The sequence below is a fragment of the Girardinichthys multiradiatus genome, chromosome 6 (assembly GCF_021462225.1).
Source record: "Girardinichthys multiradiatus isolate DD_20200921_A chromosome 6, DD_fGirMul_XY1, whole genome shotgun sequence".
Taxonomy (NCBI): domain Eukaryota; kingdom Metazoa; phylum Chordata; class Actinopteri; order Cyprinodontiformes; family Goodeidae; genus Girardinichthys; species Girardinichthys multiradiatus.
This window is the reverse complement of record NC_061799.1, coordinates 11606489-11623054: the sequence shown is the minus strand read 5'-3', so window position 1 is coordinate 11623054 and position 16566 is coordinate 11606489. Positions and strand designations below refer to the sequence as shown.

Below are 16566 nucleotides of genomic sequence, written 5' to 3'. Positions count from 1 at the left end.
GTTTAACCTTGGATTATTAATAGAGTGACTGTTCCTATTGTATCTTTATTCAGATTGTCTAATTTAAAGATGTGACATCTATGTTATTTACAGCTTATCACTGGCACTGATAAGCCAGTACATTTAAATAAATAACTTTTTTTTTTAGTATGGGAGGTGATCACGGCCACAGCAAGCTGTCCATGCCGGACTGGCGACAGTGGAAGGTGGAAGGAACCCCGCTGGAGTTCACACAGCAGAGACTGGCAACCAGGGGCCTCAAAGACCCGTGGGCACGGTCTGTGTTTTTACATATGAGTGAAATATTTAATTAATTCAAGTTTAACAATGAAAGGAACAAATCTAAAAGATAAAAAGCGGCGGCAGCCTGGCACCAGTGCATACACCTTTAAACACATAATTTAAGGCAACCTTTGATTTCTGCATTAGGTCTTTTTAAGTTCACACTATCAATTGTAATAACTCTGATTGAAACTGAAATAAAGTTCAGCTGTTCTGGTAGGATTTACCCGACATTTGCCTATTTGATTTAGATTCATTGTTTCATTATACTTCTCTTGGCCTTGAGTCCAGAAGGTGTTGAATTCTTCAGATGAACCCGTTGGCAAAAGACTAGAACAAGTTTTCAAAGAATCCCACTGTGCAACATTATCATTCAGGAGAAAAATCCCACAGTGTCTTATGTACGCTATGGGACACTGAAGGTGATTAGCTGGAGAAAAAACGTGACCACAGTGACGTCACAAAAACTGGATCTTTCTCCAAAGGTGATGAGATAATGAGACTGAAACTGGTTAAAGAAGTAGCCAAGAGGCCAACAGCAACACTGGAGGAGCTGCAGTGAAGTTCCAATGTGTCAACAATTTGCTGTGGATAAGGTTATGAACAGGTCCAAGTTTGGGTCCAGAACCTTCTGGTGTTTACCAGGAAGATGAAGAGAGATGTTATTTTTCAGCATCACAGTGATTCGAAGCATATGTCAAAATTGGCAAAGAATGGCTTAATGAGAGAAAAAGTTCTGTAGTGTCAGGTTCTGGAATTTCCTAGTCAAAGTTCAGAACTGAATACTATAGAGAATATGTTGATTCACCTGAAGCCGGCTGTGTACAATAGTCTGATAGAGTTGGTGAACATTAACAAGTTGGCAAATATTGGCAAATCATGATGAAGACTGAATGTTAAATCTGAATCAAAAGATGCTTCAATAAAACATTAATTTAAGGTAATGTACACTTATACAATTCTATTATTGCAGCTTTAGAATTATTCTTCCTTCTATTAGATTTGTTTTGAATTTACAAGATGTTTGTGACATTATATGTGAAAAGGTTTCCGATAAATTTATCAAAGTTGGTTTTTTATGCCGTAACAATCTGGCATCTGAACAGGGGTGTGTTTAGAGCCATGATATCTGACACTGGATTTTCTCCCCTCTGTGTCTGTCTGCAGCAACGAGGCATGGAGGTATTCAGGTGGCTTCGCCCGTGCAGTGACTCTGTCAGAGGTTCTGCTCAGAGGATTTAAGTGGGGCTTCGCTGCATTTACTGTTGCCCTGGCGATAGAGTACACCATGTTTCCTCCAAAGAAAGGGGGGCACTGATTCTCTGCACTTGAGCCAACACCATATGTAATTTGATCTTATGACATTCTGTATTTTCAGTTTAATTAAATGTATTTTGATCACCTCAGATTTGTTTTATTCTTAATGGTGTTTAAGCATCAGAATGCTTTTAAAACTTCCCTTTACAGACTGTTGAGGATGGAAAGGGAGAATTTACAGATCCTCCTAGTCTTGCTTCCTCTTCCTGCTCAGTTTCTGGAGGCATAGTTTTAGACACTTAAATGTTAGTGTTACAAAAACCAGCAACACAGTAACTAATAGTGCTATAACATCCAGGCAGTAGTACTGGAACCAGTAAAGGTCATGGAGAGCTGGTCTGAGGTGCTTTGCTCCTTTATGTTGCATCACAAATTCTGTCCAGAACACTGAAAGATCCAGAGGGTCAATTGGGCGGTCGTTATGAAGAGCTGAAAGCTTCTTGATGTTCTCTTTGTACCTGAACACACACATACAGAGATACACAGGGATGGAAAAGGTTGACTTGGAAGGAGATCCAGTTCACATTCTGAAACAAAAAGCTGAAGTGAAGACTAATCAGATGTCAAACCTCCTACCTGGTGTTATTGATGAGCTCATTCAGCCCCTGCAGAAGGCTTTCTGAGGTGATGGAGGTTATATCCAGCACGAGTCCTGCTCCTCTGCTTGCTATCTTCTGTGCATTGTCAGGCTGCTCTGCATTCAGTGGTACCATCAGCATGGGTACAGCATGACACAAACCCTCAAAAATCCCATGTGAGCCAGCGTGAGTGATGAAAGCTCGAGCTCCAGGATGAGCTAATAAAAGATGTCAATATTTTTTTTAGAAGAAGGATATTTTAGATGTTTAAACTGTGATGTGTTATCTTTCCTGACTTTTTAAATGCATTTAAGCTACCTAACAGGTCATTCTGAGGCACCCATTTCATCATCTTCACATTGTCTGGAATCCTGCTGGGAAGTTTGCCAGTGTACCTCCATATCACCTATAAAAAGTGATAAAGTTTCAGTTCATGGCTTGGAGCCTAAAGATTATATGCAGTGCCTTACAAAAGGATTCATACTCACTGAACATTTACACATTTTGTTTTCTTCTACACAGAGTCTGATCATGAAACACTGAAAAAAATTTCTTGTACAAAAAAAAATCTAGAAAGATTGTGTACGCAATGGATGACGGGTGCTAAAGCATTCCAGACCGCCCTATTTAAATTAGGAAATTGTATGTGCTACTGGCTGTCATCATGGAGAGTGTTGGAGAGCAGAGCAGCCATAAAAGAAAGATGAAGTTCGAAGCCATGGAGTTAGAACTAAAAACAATAAAAAAGTATAATAATTACAAATGTCATTTATGTATCTCAAAGTGGTACAAAACAATAGTAAAACAGGAAAATAATAAAAGCTAAAGTTAAAACAGCAGTCATAACTTTTGTTGTTGTTATTCACAGCAGCAGGTCTGTCATCGCAGCCTTTGCCCTGATGATATTATTTCCCCTCTCTGTTCATTTGCACAGGGCACCTCTGAGTGCATACTTGCACATGCAGAAGGCTGAGTTTAAAGTTGTTCTGCTAGCAGATGCTTTATGTTTGTTGTCCGGACAAACCCAGTGAGGCAAAGACTACACCCCGCATTGCTTTTAATGAGAATGATGGATTACAGACTGTTGTCCAGGAGGTCAGAAATGTCCAAAGTGGCGAGTGCCCTCCGCCTTTAGCGGTTTGTGCGCATTTCAGCAGCAGATGATCTCACTGACAGTGATGATCCATCTATGCCTCCAGAAGGCAAAAGTGACAGCAGACATTTTACAAACATGCTAAATCTAGATGCAAAAACAGCAAACGCGATCCGTTTCAGGTTTGATAAATCGCATTGCAGGTGGAAAGGGATTACATTTGCATATCCCCTCCTTAAATTTGCAGGTTTGGGTCACTTTCCTATGTTATGCTTTTTCATGAAGGCAAAAAAGTTTGGGCCCACTGTTTGGCTCATTTTGCACATGCAATTCAATTTGCATCTGTTTTGTAGATTAGCTTTACCCACACAATCTAGTCTAAACGTGAATTTGTACACGTTCAACCTAGCCTAAACCTGAATTTGTACACGTTCAACCTAGCCTAAACCTGAATTTGTACACGTTCAACCTAGCCTAAACCTGAATTTGTACACGTTCAACCTAGCCTAAACCTGAATTTGTACACGTTCAACCTAGCCTAAACCTGAATTTGTACACGTTCAACCTAGCCTAAACTTGAATTTGTACACGTTCAACCTAGTCTAAACCTGAATTTGTACACGTTCAACCTAGCCTAAACCTGAGTTTGTACACGTTCAACCTAGCCTAAACTTGAATTTGTACACGTTCAACCTAGTCTAAACCTGAATTTGTACACGTTCAACCTAGCCTAAACCTGAATTTTACACGTTTAACCTAGCCTAAACCTGAGTTTGTATACGTTCAAACTAGCCTAAACCTGCGTTTGTACACGGTCAACCTAGCCTAAACCTGAATTTGTACACGTTCAACCTAATCTAAACCTGAGTTTGTACACGTTCAACCTAGCCTAAACCTGAATTTTACACGTTTAACCTAGCCTAAACCTGAGTTTGTATACGTTCAAACTAGCCTAAACCTGCGTTTGTACACGTTCAACCTAGCCTAAACCTGAATTTGTACACGTTCAACCTAATCTAAACCTGAGTTTGTACACGTTCAACCTAGCCTAAACCTGAATTTTACACGTTTAACCTAGCCTAAACCTGAGTTTGTACACGTTCAACCTAGCCTAAACCTGAATTTTACACGTTTAACCTAGCCTAAACCTGAGTTTGTACACTTTCAACCTAGCCTAAACCTGAGTTTGTACACGGTCAACCTAGCCTAAACCTGAGTTTGTACACGTTCAACCTAGCCTAAACCTGAGTTTGTACACGGTCAACCTAGCCTAAACCTGAATTTGCACACGTTCAACCTAGCCTAAACCTGAATTTGTACACGTTCAACCTAGCCTAAACCTGAATTTGTACACGTTCAACCTAGCCTAAACCTGAGTTTGTACACGTTCAACCTAGCCTAAACCTGAATTTGTACACGTTCAACCTAGCCTAAACCTGAGTTTGTACAAATTCAACCTAGCCTAAACCCGTGTTTGTACACGGTAAACTTAGCCTAAACCTGAATTTGTACACGTTCAACCTAGCCTAAACCTGAATTTGTACACGTTCAACCTAGCCTAAACCTGAGTTTGTACACGTTCAACCTAGCCTAAACCTGAATTTGTACACGTTCAACCTAGCCTAAACCTGAATTTGTACACGTTCAACCTAGCCTAAACCTGAATTTGTACACGTTCAACCTAGCCTAAACCTGAATTTTACACGTTTAACCTAGCCTAAACCTGAGTTTGTACACGTTCAACCTAGCCTAAACCTGAATTTGTACACGGTCAACCTAATCTAAACCTGAATTTGTACACGTTCAACCTAGCCTAAACCTGAGTTTGTACACGTTCAACCTAGCCTAAACCTGAGTTTGTACACGTTCAACCTAGCCTAAACCCGAGTTTGTACACGTTCAACCTAGTCTAAACCTGAATTTGTACCCACAAACCTTTTGAGATCAGGCCCATAGTGTTTAACATGTAGGCCACAAAGTTCATTGTTGTTCTTATCTGACCAGAGAACAGGTGCAGTTGGACTAAACTAGATTCCTTCAGAAAGTCATTGGTTGCAGTGGATTTTATTTAAGGGTATAAGTAGTACACTGGGCTGAAGCCAAATGTACATCACACTTTTTTATTTGTAAAAAGTGTGACGTATCTTTTTTTTCCCACTTCACAGTTAGGCACTACTTTGTTTTGGTCAATCACATAAAATGACAATGTGACAAAATGTGAAAAGGTTTAAGGAATATTAATGCTTTTGAAACTGCATGGTGCCATTTACATCCATAAGTGTCCCTGTACCTTCTGTGGAATCTGCCTGAAGGCATCTAGGAAGGTAGCAGCGATGTCTTCTGGCAGGTCTGAAATCATGGAGCCCAGAGTAAACACTACAAATCCATGCTCTCCTGATAGCCACGACGCCAAATCCTGAAAAACATACACACATATTGAAGCTTTGTAATGTTTTTGAATAGTTTCTCTGTCTCATTTGTTTTTCTATTTAAAGATGTCAAAATAAACATAAGGTTTGCATTTGGAATATAAAAAAAATGTCTCACTTCAGGAAGAGGATTCCTCACTTTGCAATTGATCCCACCAACCAGAACCATGTTTGGCATGAGGGGACGGGGAAACTCCAGCGTGAAGTCAATCCTGTGGAAATAGAGTCAGAAGAGAAGGAGATGTTTCCTCTGTACTCCACATTACTACAAAACACACATTTCTTCATTAAGACAGTGTGTACATGACAATATAATTATGAATTTTGGTGTTTCAGGTCTGCAATACAATCTGAAAAATGTTGGGATGCAGCAGTCAAGGTTCAATGGTGTAACAAGGAGTCTTTGAGGAGTGATTATTGATTCTAGTAGCAGGAGAACCACACCAACAAAGCAGGGCTTTGAGAAATGAAACAAACTCAACCGTCGAAGTTACCACCTTGGCAGACGTAATAAATGGAAAATTAAATAATACTGAATATGCAAATAATGCATGATGTACAACTTAATGACATTATAGTTGTTCTGAGAACCAAAACAAAGCAGTAAAAGCTTCATTATCCCAAAATTTTTTTAATTTGGAGACAAAAATGTAAAGAAATAATGTAGAGAATTGATCTTTATACTTCCTACCTGAGCAGCCAGATATCAGCTTCTGAAAAAATCTCTGCCACTCCCACCTTCTCTTCCAGGAACTCGTAGGCCATTTGGTCAAATTGCCAGTACAGCAGCCGACAGAGTAATGGCTCCAGTGAAGCCACCTGTGTATCGGAAACAAAACAGGACAATGGACATGGTGAACAAACCGTGGGCAAAAAAACCCCTGATAAAATCAAAGTAAATAAATTCAAAATTTTTACTTTATTTATTTATTTTTTTACATACAGTATGGACACAACTCTATTTATTGGATAAACATTTAGACATCTTTGTAAATGATGTAATATCTTATCTTCAGATCAAGAAGCAGGAAAAATTATTTGATATTTCTAAAACAAATACCCGCACAAGTCCAGATCTGCTGTTAAAGATCTGCTAGCAGGGCCTAATGAGCTCTTTCACCTGTCTAACTGACAAGACCCTTTCTCCAACAAGGACGCTCTGGGTTAAAACAATGGAAAAGATAATTATACTATGTCAAGAAGTTAATTCAATACAGAGTTTGGCAAAACATATAGGTTGTTCAATTTGCACTGGCTAAGGAGCTGATGCCAGAAAAATGTGTTTGATTTCATTCCAATAAAACATTTAAAAGATCGCTGGTTGAAATAACAAGCTCATTTCCACAGTCATTGATGATATGGGGCTGCATGTCAGGTAAGGAAGCAATCATTACCTCAACCGCAAATGCTTAGGTGGACACTGACGTTTTACACTCTTTATTTTCTTTAGTGAAATGCCCAAAGAACTGAAGCTGTTTTAGAATCCAGATAATCTGCAACTAAACACTAGTTAATCACCCGGGCTGAAGTCACTGAGGTGGTCAAAAAGCTCCGCGGTGGGAAAGAACATTAGGGACAGTGCCTCTGCACTGGCAGACAAGAAGGGGGCAAACAAGAAGAGGGACCAGAGGATGTGTTCCAACTACAGGGGGATCACACTCCTCAGGCTCCCTGGGAAGGCCTAAGCCAGCGTATTGGAGAGGAGAGTCGATAGTCGAACATCGGCTTCAGGAGGTTCCAAGTCCAAGACAATGGTTCTCAACCGGAAAGGGGTGGCTTCCCCTCTCCAGAATGGAGCGGGAGATCGACAGATGGATTGGTGCGGCTGCTGTAATATTAAACTGAGAAATGTTAACAGTTTTGAGTCAAATCCCTATTCCTGTACTGTAAAAAAAAAGCTGAGTGAACATTGTCCAGAAACAGTGATTCTAGATTTCGTCCGATGGAGTTCATATGTACTGTGTTGTGGACTCAACCTTCAGTCGCAAATCAACAAATCTGTTCACTTAAACAAGGCCTTAACCATTCAATGTGAAGGTATGAACAAGGTTAACTAGATCCCTGTGAGCTAGAGACCTGATTTTTAATGGTGGATTTTGCAGCCTTTCAGAATGGGTTAGTATAACATGATGGGGAGAAAGAAAAACATTGTCTATATGTCCTCACCAAGGTGTTGATGACTCGCTCCTTGAAGTTCATTCTGTCTGTGTATCGAGTAAAAAATCGAGGCACAAAGGATGGAGGGGAGGGACAGCCTGCAGCCTTCATATCCAGAGAACAAGGGATCCCCCTCAGTAAGTTAATGGTGGGGATACCTGAAAGTGATTTAGCAACAACTGATGAGAGGATACACGTGGTTCTAAAACTGCTCCTAGTAGTGGTTCTTTGAAAAAAAAAAAAGGTACTATTTATAAGTAAACATCAGAATGACTTTCCAACCTATGACAAGTTAACAAGCAGAGAATAGAAAAAAACGATTGGTTCAAGCGCAATACTATTGTAACTCCAAATGAAACTACTTGGGAGCAGAGGAAATTGTTTGTTGGGTCTGCATGCAAATTGAATTAGGCAACAGTGAACTGGGTTTGACATGATACAGCAATCATTTGGTGAGGAATGATATCAGCTATGAGCCACACATGAAATTCATCAATCATGAAATTCATGTAAGGGATCAAACCATGACCTCCATTCAAAACTTTGAGCTGCTCGTTAGAGGGTCTTAAGGCTAACTCTTTAAAATCTGTCTGCTTGAAGTTCTGTGATTTAATGTTAGTCTAAATTGAGTTTCATGAGAGGACAGTATTTCCTGTGGTGGTACTTGTTCAAAAAAATGAGTGATAGATAGATGTAATCCAAAGAATGGATAACTCAAAAACAGAATCAAAACACAAAAACAGTTCAGGCAGCCAAAGATGTTGAGGTCTTGGTGACCACTGACAAGGACCCAGAGGCCGGCTGTGATGTTGAGACCTCAGTGGCTGGCAACAACTGAGAAGGTGCATTGGAGGTCGGCAATGCATTAAGTCTGGAAGTCGGCCCGAAAAGCGTAGAGGACCCTCTGAAAGCCCTGTCTGGAGGTCGGCCGGGCTCTGCAGACTTGAAACCGCGGTGGAGCTTGGGAACCTTGGAACTACGGTGGAGCTCAAGGGAGCACTGGGAGAATCCTTGGGGAAGCCCTAAAGAGTGGTGCGGCAACTGATGACACCCTCAGCGAGGCTCTGGAGATCAGTATTGGAAGCCTTTACAGAGCCATGGTGATCTGCGGTGGATGTGTTGTGGAGAGTCAGAAACATGAGGCAGGCCTACTTTGTTGGTCTGGAAAAAACAGCAGTGATGATGATGGCTGGTCTGGAGAAGCTGAGCCGTTGAGATGACCCTCAGAGGAAGGACCTGAAGCTGAAGCTGAAGATGAAGCAGAGTCGTCTGGCTGACCCTCTGTGATTTGAGCAGACACGTCCATCTTACAATGCCATCTGTGGAGTGCAAAGGAATTTGAGACGGGCCCATCACCAACGCTCTGGAGACGAGAAGCAGGAATGTCGCCTAGGCCCTTAAAGGTAGGACCGGATGCAGCCAGCCAACAGTGCCAACTGCACCGAACAGAGGAGGTAGGTAGAGGTGGCTGTGTTGCAGTGCTCTGGAGACATAGTAAGGACATTGATAGTGTTGCTGGTGGGGCCAGAAGTATAGATGGTGAAAATGAAAATGATGATGATGTGGATTGAAACAAGAGTGAAGTTTCAGTACTGAGGATGGCGGAGTCAGAGGTGTAGATGACAACGAGGAAGAAGATGACTGAGCCAAGAGTTTGCATGACGAGGACAGAGCTGCAGATGTCAGGCACGGGGGTGGTGGAGATGGTTGAGGCAGAGGCTGTGATGGAAGTGAGCTCTGGAAAATCTCCACCTATGACTCACAATAATGTTTGTACACTTCCTCCAACAACTCCTCAAGCCCAATGGGGAAGGTAAGGAACCATCTCTTGCAGCTGAAGAAAAATGCACACTGCTGCCAAACTCTCCCATGGTCTGTCTGGCTGTGGCACAATAACTATTAACAATAAGCAAGAGGTGGTCATATGTCTCCTCTGACATAAACCCTGCAGGGTCCAGATGACTGGTTCCTTATGTCAAAATGTTTGTTGAGGTTGGACCCAATGCAGAGCATAGTGGAGTAGATGAAAAAAGGTTTAATAATAAACAGACTTACAGGATGACCAGGTACAGGAACACAGGCAGGTGTGAGACAGGGGCAGGAGGATAACAGGAGCATGGGATAAAAGGACATGGAGCCAGGCAGCAAACAGGGTAGTAACCAGGAGAAGCCAGTGGAGAGTAATGACAACTACTGAGTATAAATGCTAAGGAAGAGTGGATAATGAACCAATGAACCATGGGAGCTAATCGGAAGGGAATGAGAAGCAGCTGGTGGAAGAGGGACTGCAGGGAACTGGGGGAGAGTGAATAATTAATACTGATGAGCAGGGAGTGCAGGGAGGTAACACAAAACATCTAAATGAACTGAAATTAGTAAACAATGAGACTGCCAAAAGAACCTAAACAAGGAGGAACCAGATCTATAAGGAAATACAAACTAACATATCTAACATGGGAATCCAGGGAAGTAACAAAACCCTAAACACCAGAATTTATCCAATAAGCCCAAATACACTGAAATAAAGCAAGTGAAGAAACCTGGCAAAGCAGATAAAGTAAACAGAACACAAACTCAAAACCCTAAACACAGGCAGATTATGACAGTGATACATAGATGTAATCCAAAGGAAGGGTCACTTACCTAATTTCCGAGCAACCAATGACCCTGTTGGGACCATTGGGTCTGTCAGGACTGCATCAAAGTTCTATGAAGTGAATGAGACTGATGAGAGGAGAAAATTAAGAGTGCAGATAAAATCTAGTGCAATTCTTTTTTGGGGGGGTCTGCAAAAAGCAGCAACAGGCTTGGGACGGAGGCAAGTGTTCACCTTCCAGTAGGACAAGGCCTACTAAACATACCGCCAGAGGTACAATGAAATGGTTTGCATCAAAGAATAATGATGTGTTAGGATTGCCCAGTCAAGGATCTGTGGCAGAACTTAAAAATATATGTTGACAACTCCTTTCCATCCAATCTGACTTAACTTGAGCCATTTTGCAAAGAAGACTATTTGTTTATAGACTGAATACAAATGTACACCATACTTTTGAGATTTGTCAAAAAAACATTCAATATTGCTTCCTTATTATGCACTACTTTGTGTTGGTCTTTCACATGGAATACCAACAATATACTATGTGGTGTGTGTTGCTTAGGCATTTGAGACACAATCAATGTAGACAATATATAAGTCAATAGGTTTTGAGCTATGTATTCTGCTACACAACTTATTTTTAGGAAATGCCTGTCATGTTTCAAAACACAAAGAGATATATTTCAGGCTCAACCCACGGTTAAAATAAATCTGAAAACATTCACTGTGAAAATAAAGAATTCCAAGGTGCTGAAATAATGCTTGAATATTTACGTTTTTATGTATCTACGTATCTACACTGCTTGTCCAAAGAATAGTTCAGGCAACAAATCACAGTATAATCTACAAATGTGATTTATTTTCACTCACCTGCTTTGCCAGATGAGAAATGAGGCTAGTGTTGAACAGTAGACTCGCTGCCGTGGTGTGAAGAAAACCTGTAACTTTCTGGATCTGAGCGAATCGTTTCTTTATTTTCTGAATGAAAGGCTGTGCAGATTTTTCCATGATCTCCTTGTGTGAAGACATCACAAAATCAATTTCATCCTTGTCATAGGGAACAGGATAGGTGATGGTCTCATAGTATTCTCCTGGACCCATCCGTATGTTGACCTCTGGAATTACCACAGTGACCCTGTGTCCACGCCGACCCATTTCTTGTGCGATGGCTTTTATGCCCACCCAGTGACTCCCATCCATGGGCACCACCAGCAGGTTACCTAAAAATTCTGAAGAAGAGCTGTTTTTGGTAGGAATGGTGTCAGTTTCTTTAACGTCCTTTGTCTTAACAATCCTGGGAATCTCTGCAGAGTCCTGCACTTTCTCTGCAGCACCTCTACTCTCTAACGCCATGCTCAGGAGGAAGAATAATACCAACACAGCTGCTTTCCCCATTCTTCTTCCTTCCTTTTTCATGTATCTCCAGTGAAAAAGAAAAATAATCAAAAATGAACTATAAAACCTTTCTTTGCTCTGCTCTTGCTGTTGGAGCTCTGTAAATTAGAGTTGTGTGTGTTCAAAGTCCTTACAAACAAGAAGAGCAGATATCTCAGTCCTCAGTAGCTTCAGGTTAAGAGTGTTGGTTCTTTAGTTACTAAGTAATTAAATTACCACCTACCATTCAAAAAGAAACTCCGTAATAGGCTGCTGATATCTCCCATTCAGCTAAAGAACTGAGCTAAAGTTTAGTGGGCGGCAACAGTGGTGTTCAGGGGCGTTTGCACAAACTAAAGTAATCCCAGTCAAGAGAAAGCCGTGGAATTTGCAACATGAACCTTGGCAAACTAATCCTTCCCTCATGTGTTTCTGCATGTTGGGAAACATAAGATACCTGATCATTTGTTGTTTGTTTTCCTATAATTTTGTCAAATATCAAATCTGAACAGTGGCGGGATATTTGTTTTTTTTTAATCAATGAAAAAAAACAACTGAAAAATCTTTAAAATATTGATTTTCTTTTGTCATTTAGGAAATACAGTCAGAAATATGGTTGAGCAATGCAATGGATTATAGGAAATTAGTGCTGTGGGATCCATGTTGATTTAAAAGCCTTTGATACTATAAACTATTAATTGCTAAAACCATTGATTGTAAAGGCGAAGAGGTATGATATTCGAAATATTGCACATTCTTGAACAAAAAGTTACCTTAATAATGGATTTCATTATGTTCAGATAAAAAATCTTGATTGGAGGTTACCTGGGTTGTACCACATGGTTCTGTGTTAGATCCTTACTTTTTTGGAACGTACAAAAATAGCTTCTGTCATGTATCAGTGATAGTAAAATTGTCTTTATTCTTGTTTGTTTTTACATGGCACCATCAAATCTGGAACAATGTCAAGAGAATTGATGAGAAGATGATAGGATTAATAGCAGGTGGATTTTCAGTCTGGTGTAATAATTAACCATCTGACTTTTACACCAAGAATGTCAGTGAGTAATAGTTCAATATTTTCATAGATCTGCAAAACCTTTGTTCAACTGATTGAGTACCTTACTAGAAGAGTATTTGTTATAGAGCAGTTCTCAGATGCCTAGCTGTTTAAAGAAAAATTACTTTTTTCGAGCTTGTTTATTTAGTCCTTTTGGTTGGCCAGACCACTACATAAAAACCCATTATTTTAAAAATTGTTCTTCATACATGGTAATTAAGATTTACTGAGCTTGCATCATAACTAGGTTTTCACAGTACAGTGCTATATAGAATGAGTCTATAGAATAAAGCTAAACTGAACATGCAGTTTTGTTTTAAGCATCACTCTTCTCAGTGGTCTTGTTTGGAGGAAATACACATATAGGTACGTCTAAAAAAATTTTAGTTTTGCCAGTCATCTCAAAAAGTGAAACTCATATATTATATATAATCATTAAACATAGAGTGATATATTACAGGTCTTTGTTTATTGTTATTTTTATAATTATGGTTCACAGATAAAAACCCAAAATTTAGTGTCTCAGAAAATTTGTATACTGTGAAAAAGTTAATTCTTGGACACTCATGGTGTGTCGCTAGCTAATAAACTAACTCATAACACCTGCAAAGGTTTCCTGAGCCTCTAAATGGTCTCTCACTCTGGGTCATAGGCTACACAATCATGGGGAAAAACTGCTGACTTGACAGACTTCCAGAAGACACCCTTCACAAGGAGGGAGGGTAAGCCACAAAAGGTCATTGCTGAAGAAGCTGGTTGTTCACAAAGTTTTGTATCCAAGCATATTAACATAACATTTAGTGGAAGGAAGAAGTGTGGTAGGTAAAGGTGCAACAGGGAGAACCGCAACCTTTAGAGGATTGTCAAGCGAAATCCATTCAAGAGTTTGGGGGAGCTTTACAAGGAGTGGACTGAGGCCGGAGTCAGTGCATCAAGAGCCAACACACACAGACCAGTACTAGACATGAGATATGTTGGATGGGTGCAAAAACTTGTTATCACTCATGTAAAAACTTTGTGTTGCAAGGCACCTGCACTATGCCTTCCTCCCTGTGTGTGTGAGATCATTGTTATCTCTGTGTGAACCAGCCTCCTTTCTGTCTCACACACACACACCCTGTCTGAACTGTCTGTTGAACTGTGCATATAAATAAAGAGATAGGGTGTCAAAAACTTTGTAGTTTCACTGCAAAGTGGGCTACCCTTGCTGCAAGTAACTCTGACTGTATCGTTCTTACCTCTGAGTTGACTAAATAATACCTAACATTTATTGGTCCTTCGAAGCCGGATTAATTCAATAACCTTATTTCTCTTTGCTTTAACAGTGACTCTGGGATCCGTGGGTGAAGCCTGACGTCGAGCGAAGCACCGCTGCACAGCCTCCATTAGCCGGAGTGGCTGAAAGTCCCGGTGTGTGTGAATTCACACCTGGCCAGTGGGTTATCGCCTTCCTCGGCGCGGGGTGACTCTCACAGGGTCCAGAGAGTCACCAAGAAGTCAACTCCGAGGTGAGACAGTTTTAAAATACAGTTCATAGGAAAAGTACTTAACAGTCGTTGGTAGTGCGTCGCCGGTAAGGACGCTGCATTGGTATGGTTTTATTCCACCGTGAAAGGAATAGTGACAAATTAAGGTAGGGCCCCGCCAAGAAGGGGGCCAAATAAAACGACTAAGGGTTATTCCCCTGCGAGGGAATAGAATAAGCGCTATAAAAGTAAAAAGAACGGAGTAAACTGAGCTCATAAAATAACACCAAGTTAACTTAGAAAAATTACAAGGTACCTGAAACTAACTGTGTGACTGTGTTGTGTGTGTATGGAGGACTAAGCATTTTAATAGAATCAGCAGGATTCTGCTAGTCCTGTGTTTTCTTTTGCCCAGATTAAAACTACGTACTGGTGACTTTGGAGATTCAGGTCGGATTTCATTCCAGAAAATTAACACCGCTGCGAATTAGTCGCAGTAGAAGGTCGTGTTAATGTCCTCTCCTTAAAGTCTCATGCCAGTGACCTTTTATCTGGGACATTTATACTACAATTAAACTAACATAAAACATAATGGGGAAGAAACAAAGTAAACTAATTGACTTAGAAGGGGAGGTAAAGTTTATGGAGAACTATGTAAAAGGAGCAGGTATGATCTGTCATAGATGGAATAAAAAATAAAAAACATGGGTTTTTGGGCAAATTAGATACAAAGGATGTCTTAAAATTACAAGGGGATCTAAAATTAGAAATAATGAAAACTAAAAAGAGAAAAATAACAAAGAACAATGGGGAAAGAACAGAGAAAAATCTCTGATTTAACAGAAATATGTACACGATGGCATAAAAATACGGATTTTCAGGTAACTTAATTATCACTGAAATCCTAAAACTACACGGGGATCTTAAACTGGAGATTATGCATTCAAAAGATTCAAGAGACAATAAAAAACCTTGCCAGATTATAATTTCAAAGGGGACTTTTCAGTCCCTGAGTGCACACAGTTGATTAACAGATTAAAACAAAAAGATGAATAAAAAAACAACAATAAGAGCAGCCTTTAACTGACATAGCCATAATACTGAGGCCTTAAGAAAAGCACAGAAAAAAAACTTTCAGCTTAACTGAAAACAAATAAAGGGGGGTGGACCGCCACCCATCCCAGTTTAGAATACCAAGGTAGCCCCAAATTATAAAGACTAAGAGGTGGTTTTAGAGGACGTGGTAAAAGAAGTTAAAAGAGGAGGTGACAATGTGGACAACATGGAAACTGTCCAACTGGACAACCCAGTGAACAATGACTAGAGAAGGGAGAACAGAATGTTGTTAAAGAAGTAATCTGAGAGTAAAAGATTTTGTAGGCAAGCATTAGTGAGAAACAGGTGCTTTAAAAATCATTCTATGGTGTTATACTACTAACAATATCATGATAAAATGCAAAAGATTCATTTTACAGGGAAATAATTCCATATTTGGCTCAGATTGTGTGCATTCTTGATTTTTCCTCTTTGAGAGAAGTTAAATTTCAGCTCTGTGAAACGACCTTGACAAAGAGATGCAGCTGCCTGAAAACAAAGATAAAACTTCTGCAAACAGCAGAAGCCTGTCTCTGCTGAAAGGTCTGAAAAAAAATTGTAACTCTACCTCTGCATGTGTCAAACTCAAGGTCCGCGGGCCAAAACCGGACCTCAGGAGTTTAGTGATTCTCTAGAAGTAGAGCCTTTTAATATGGTGATTGTGTGCTTGAATGTTATTTTGTCAATCAATAAGCAGTTTTGTCTACATTCTGCCTTTTGAAAATGTTTTGAATCTTGCTCTTTATGTATAAAAAAAAAAAGAAAAGAAAAATTGGCTAAAGTCTGCAGACACAAAATGAACCTGGATTGAAGCTCTAACTATGTTTATTTAATTTGAGATCTTCTCCAAATGCAACAGTATATGTCAGTCTACATGAGATACTAACAACTTCACCTACTGGTATAATATAAAGATCTGAGTGAATATGTGAAACAAACAATGATGAAAGTTTTTCAACAGGTGATGCTCATCCAGGAGGAAGACAGTGTTCCTAGGAAATGCAGCTCATTCATTAACAATCAATTTTTCTCCTATAGGTGGAAGTTTTGCTGACTAATCATAGGCTGGATCTATGAAACATTATGAGCACAGAACAAATGACCAAGGTTCTGACTGAC

At 40.0% G+C, this 16566-nt stretch overlaps 2 protein-coding genes across 2 annotated transcripts; one reads left to right on the top strand and one right to left on the bottom strand.

The window, feature by feature from the left end:
- The first annotated feature begins 120 nt into the window (after positions 1 to 120).
- LOC124870061 (NADH dehydrogenase [ubiquinone] 1 beta subcomplex subunit 3-like) lies at positions 121 to 1688 on the top strand. The gene is made up of 2 exons (XM_047368491.1): positions 121 to 277; positions 1450 to 1688. Exons 1-2 carry the CDS (start codon positions 150 to 152, stop codon positions 1598 to 1600), a joined length of 279 nt encoding a protein of 92 aa, XP_047224447.1. The 5' UTR covers positions 121 to 149; the 3' UTR covers positions 1601 to 1688.
- On the bottom strand, positions 1681 to 12122 carry LOC124870053 (UDP-glucuronosyltransferase 1A1-like). Its single transcript, XM_047368479.1, has 9 exons — positions 11323 to 12122; positions 10500 to 10563; positions 7866 to 8014; positions 6391 to 6518; positions 5818 to 5911; positions 5561 to 5686; positions 2496 to 2583; positions 2176 to 2395; positions 1681 to 2057 (listed from the first exon to the last, which is right to left on the bottom strand). The coding sequence occupies exons 1-9, from the start codon at positions 11866 to 11868 to the stop codon at positions 1787 to 1789; spliced, it is 1686 nt and encodes a 561-aa protein (XP_047224435.1). The 5' UTR covers positions 11869 to 12122; the 3' UTR covers positions 1681 to 1786.
- Positions 12123 to 16566: the final 4444 nt, after the last annotated feature.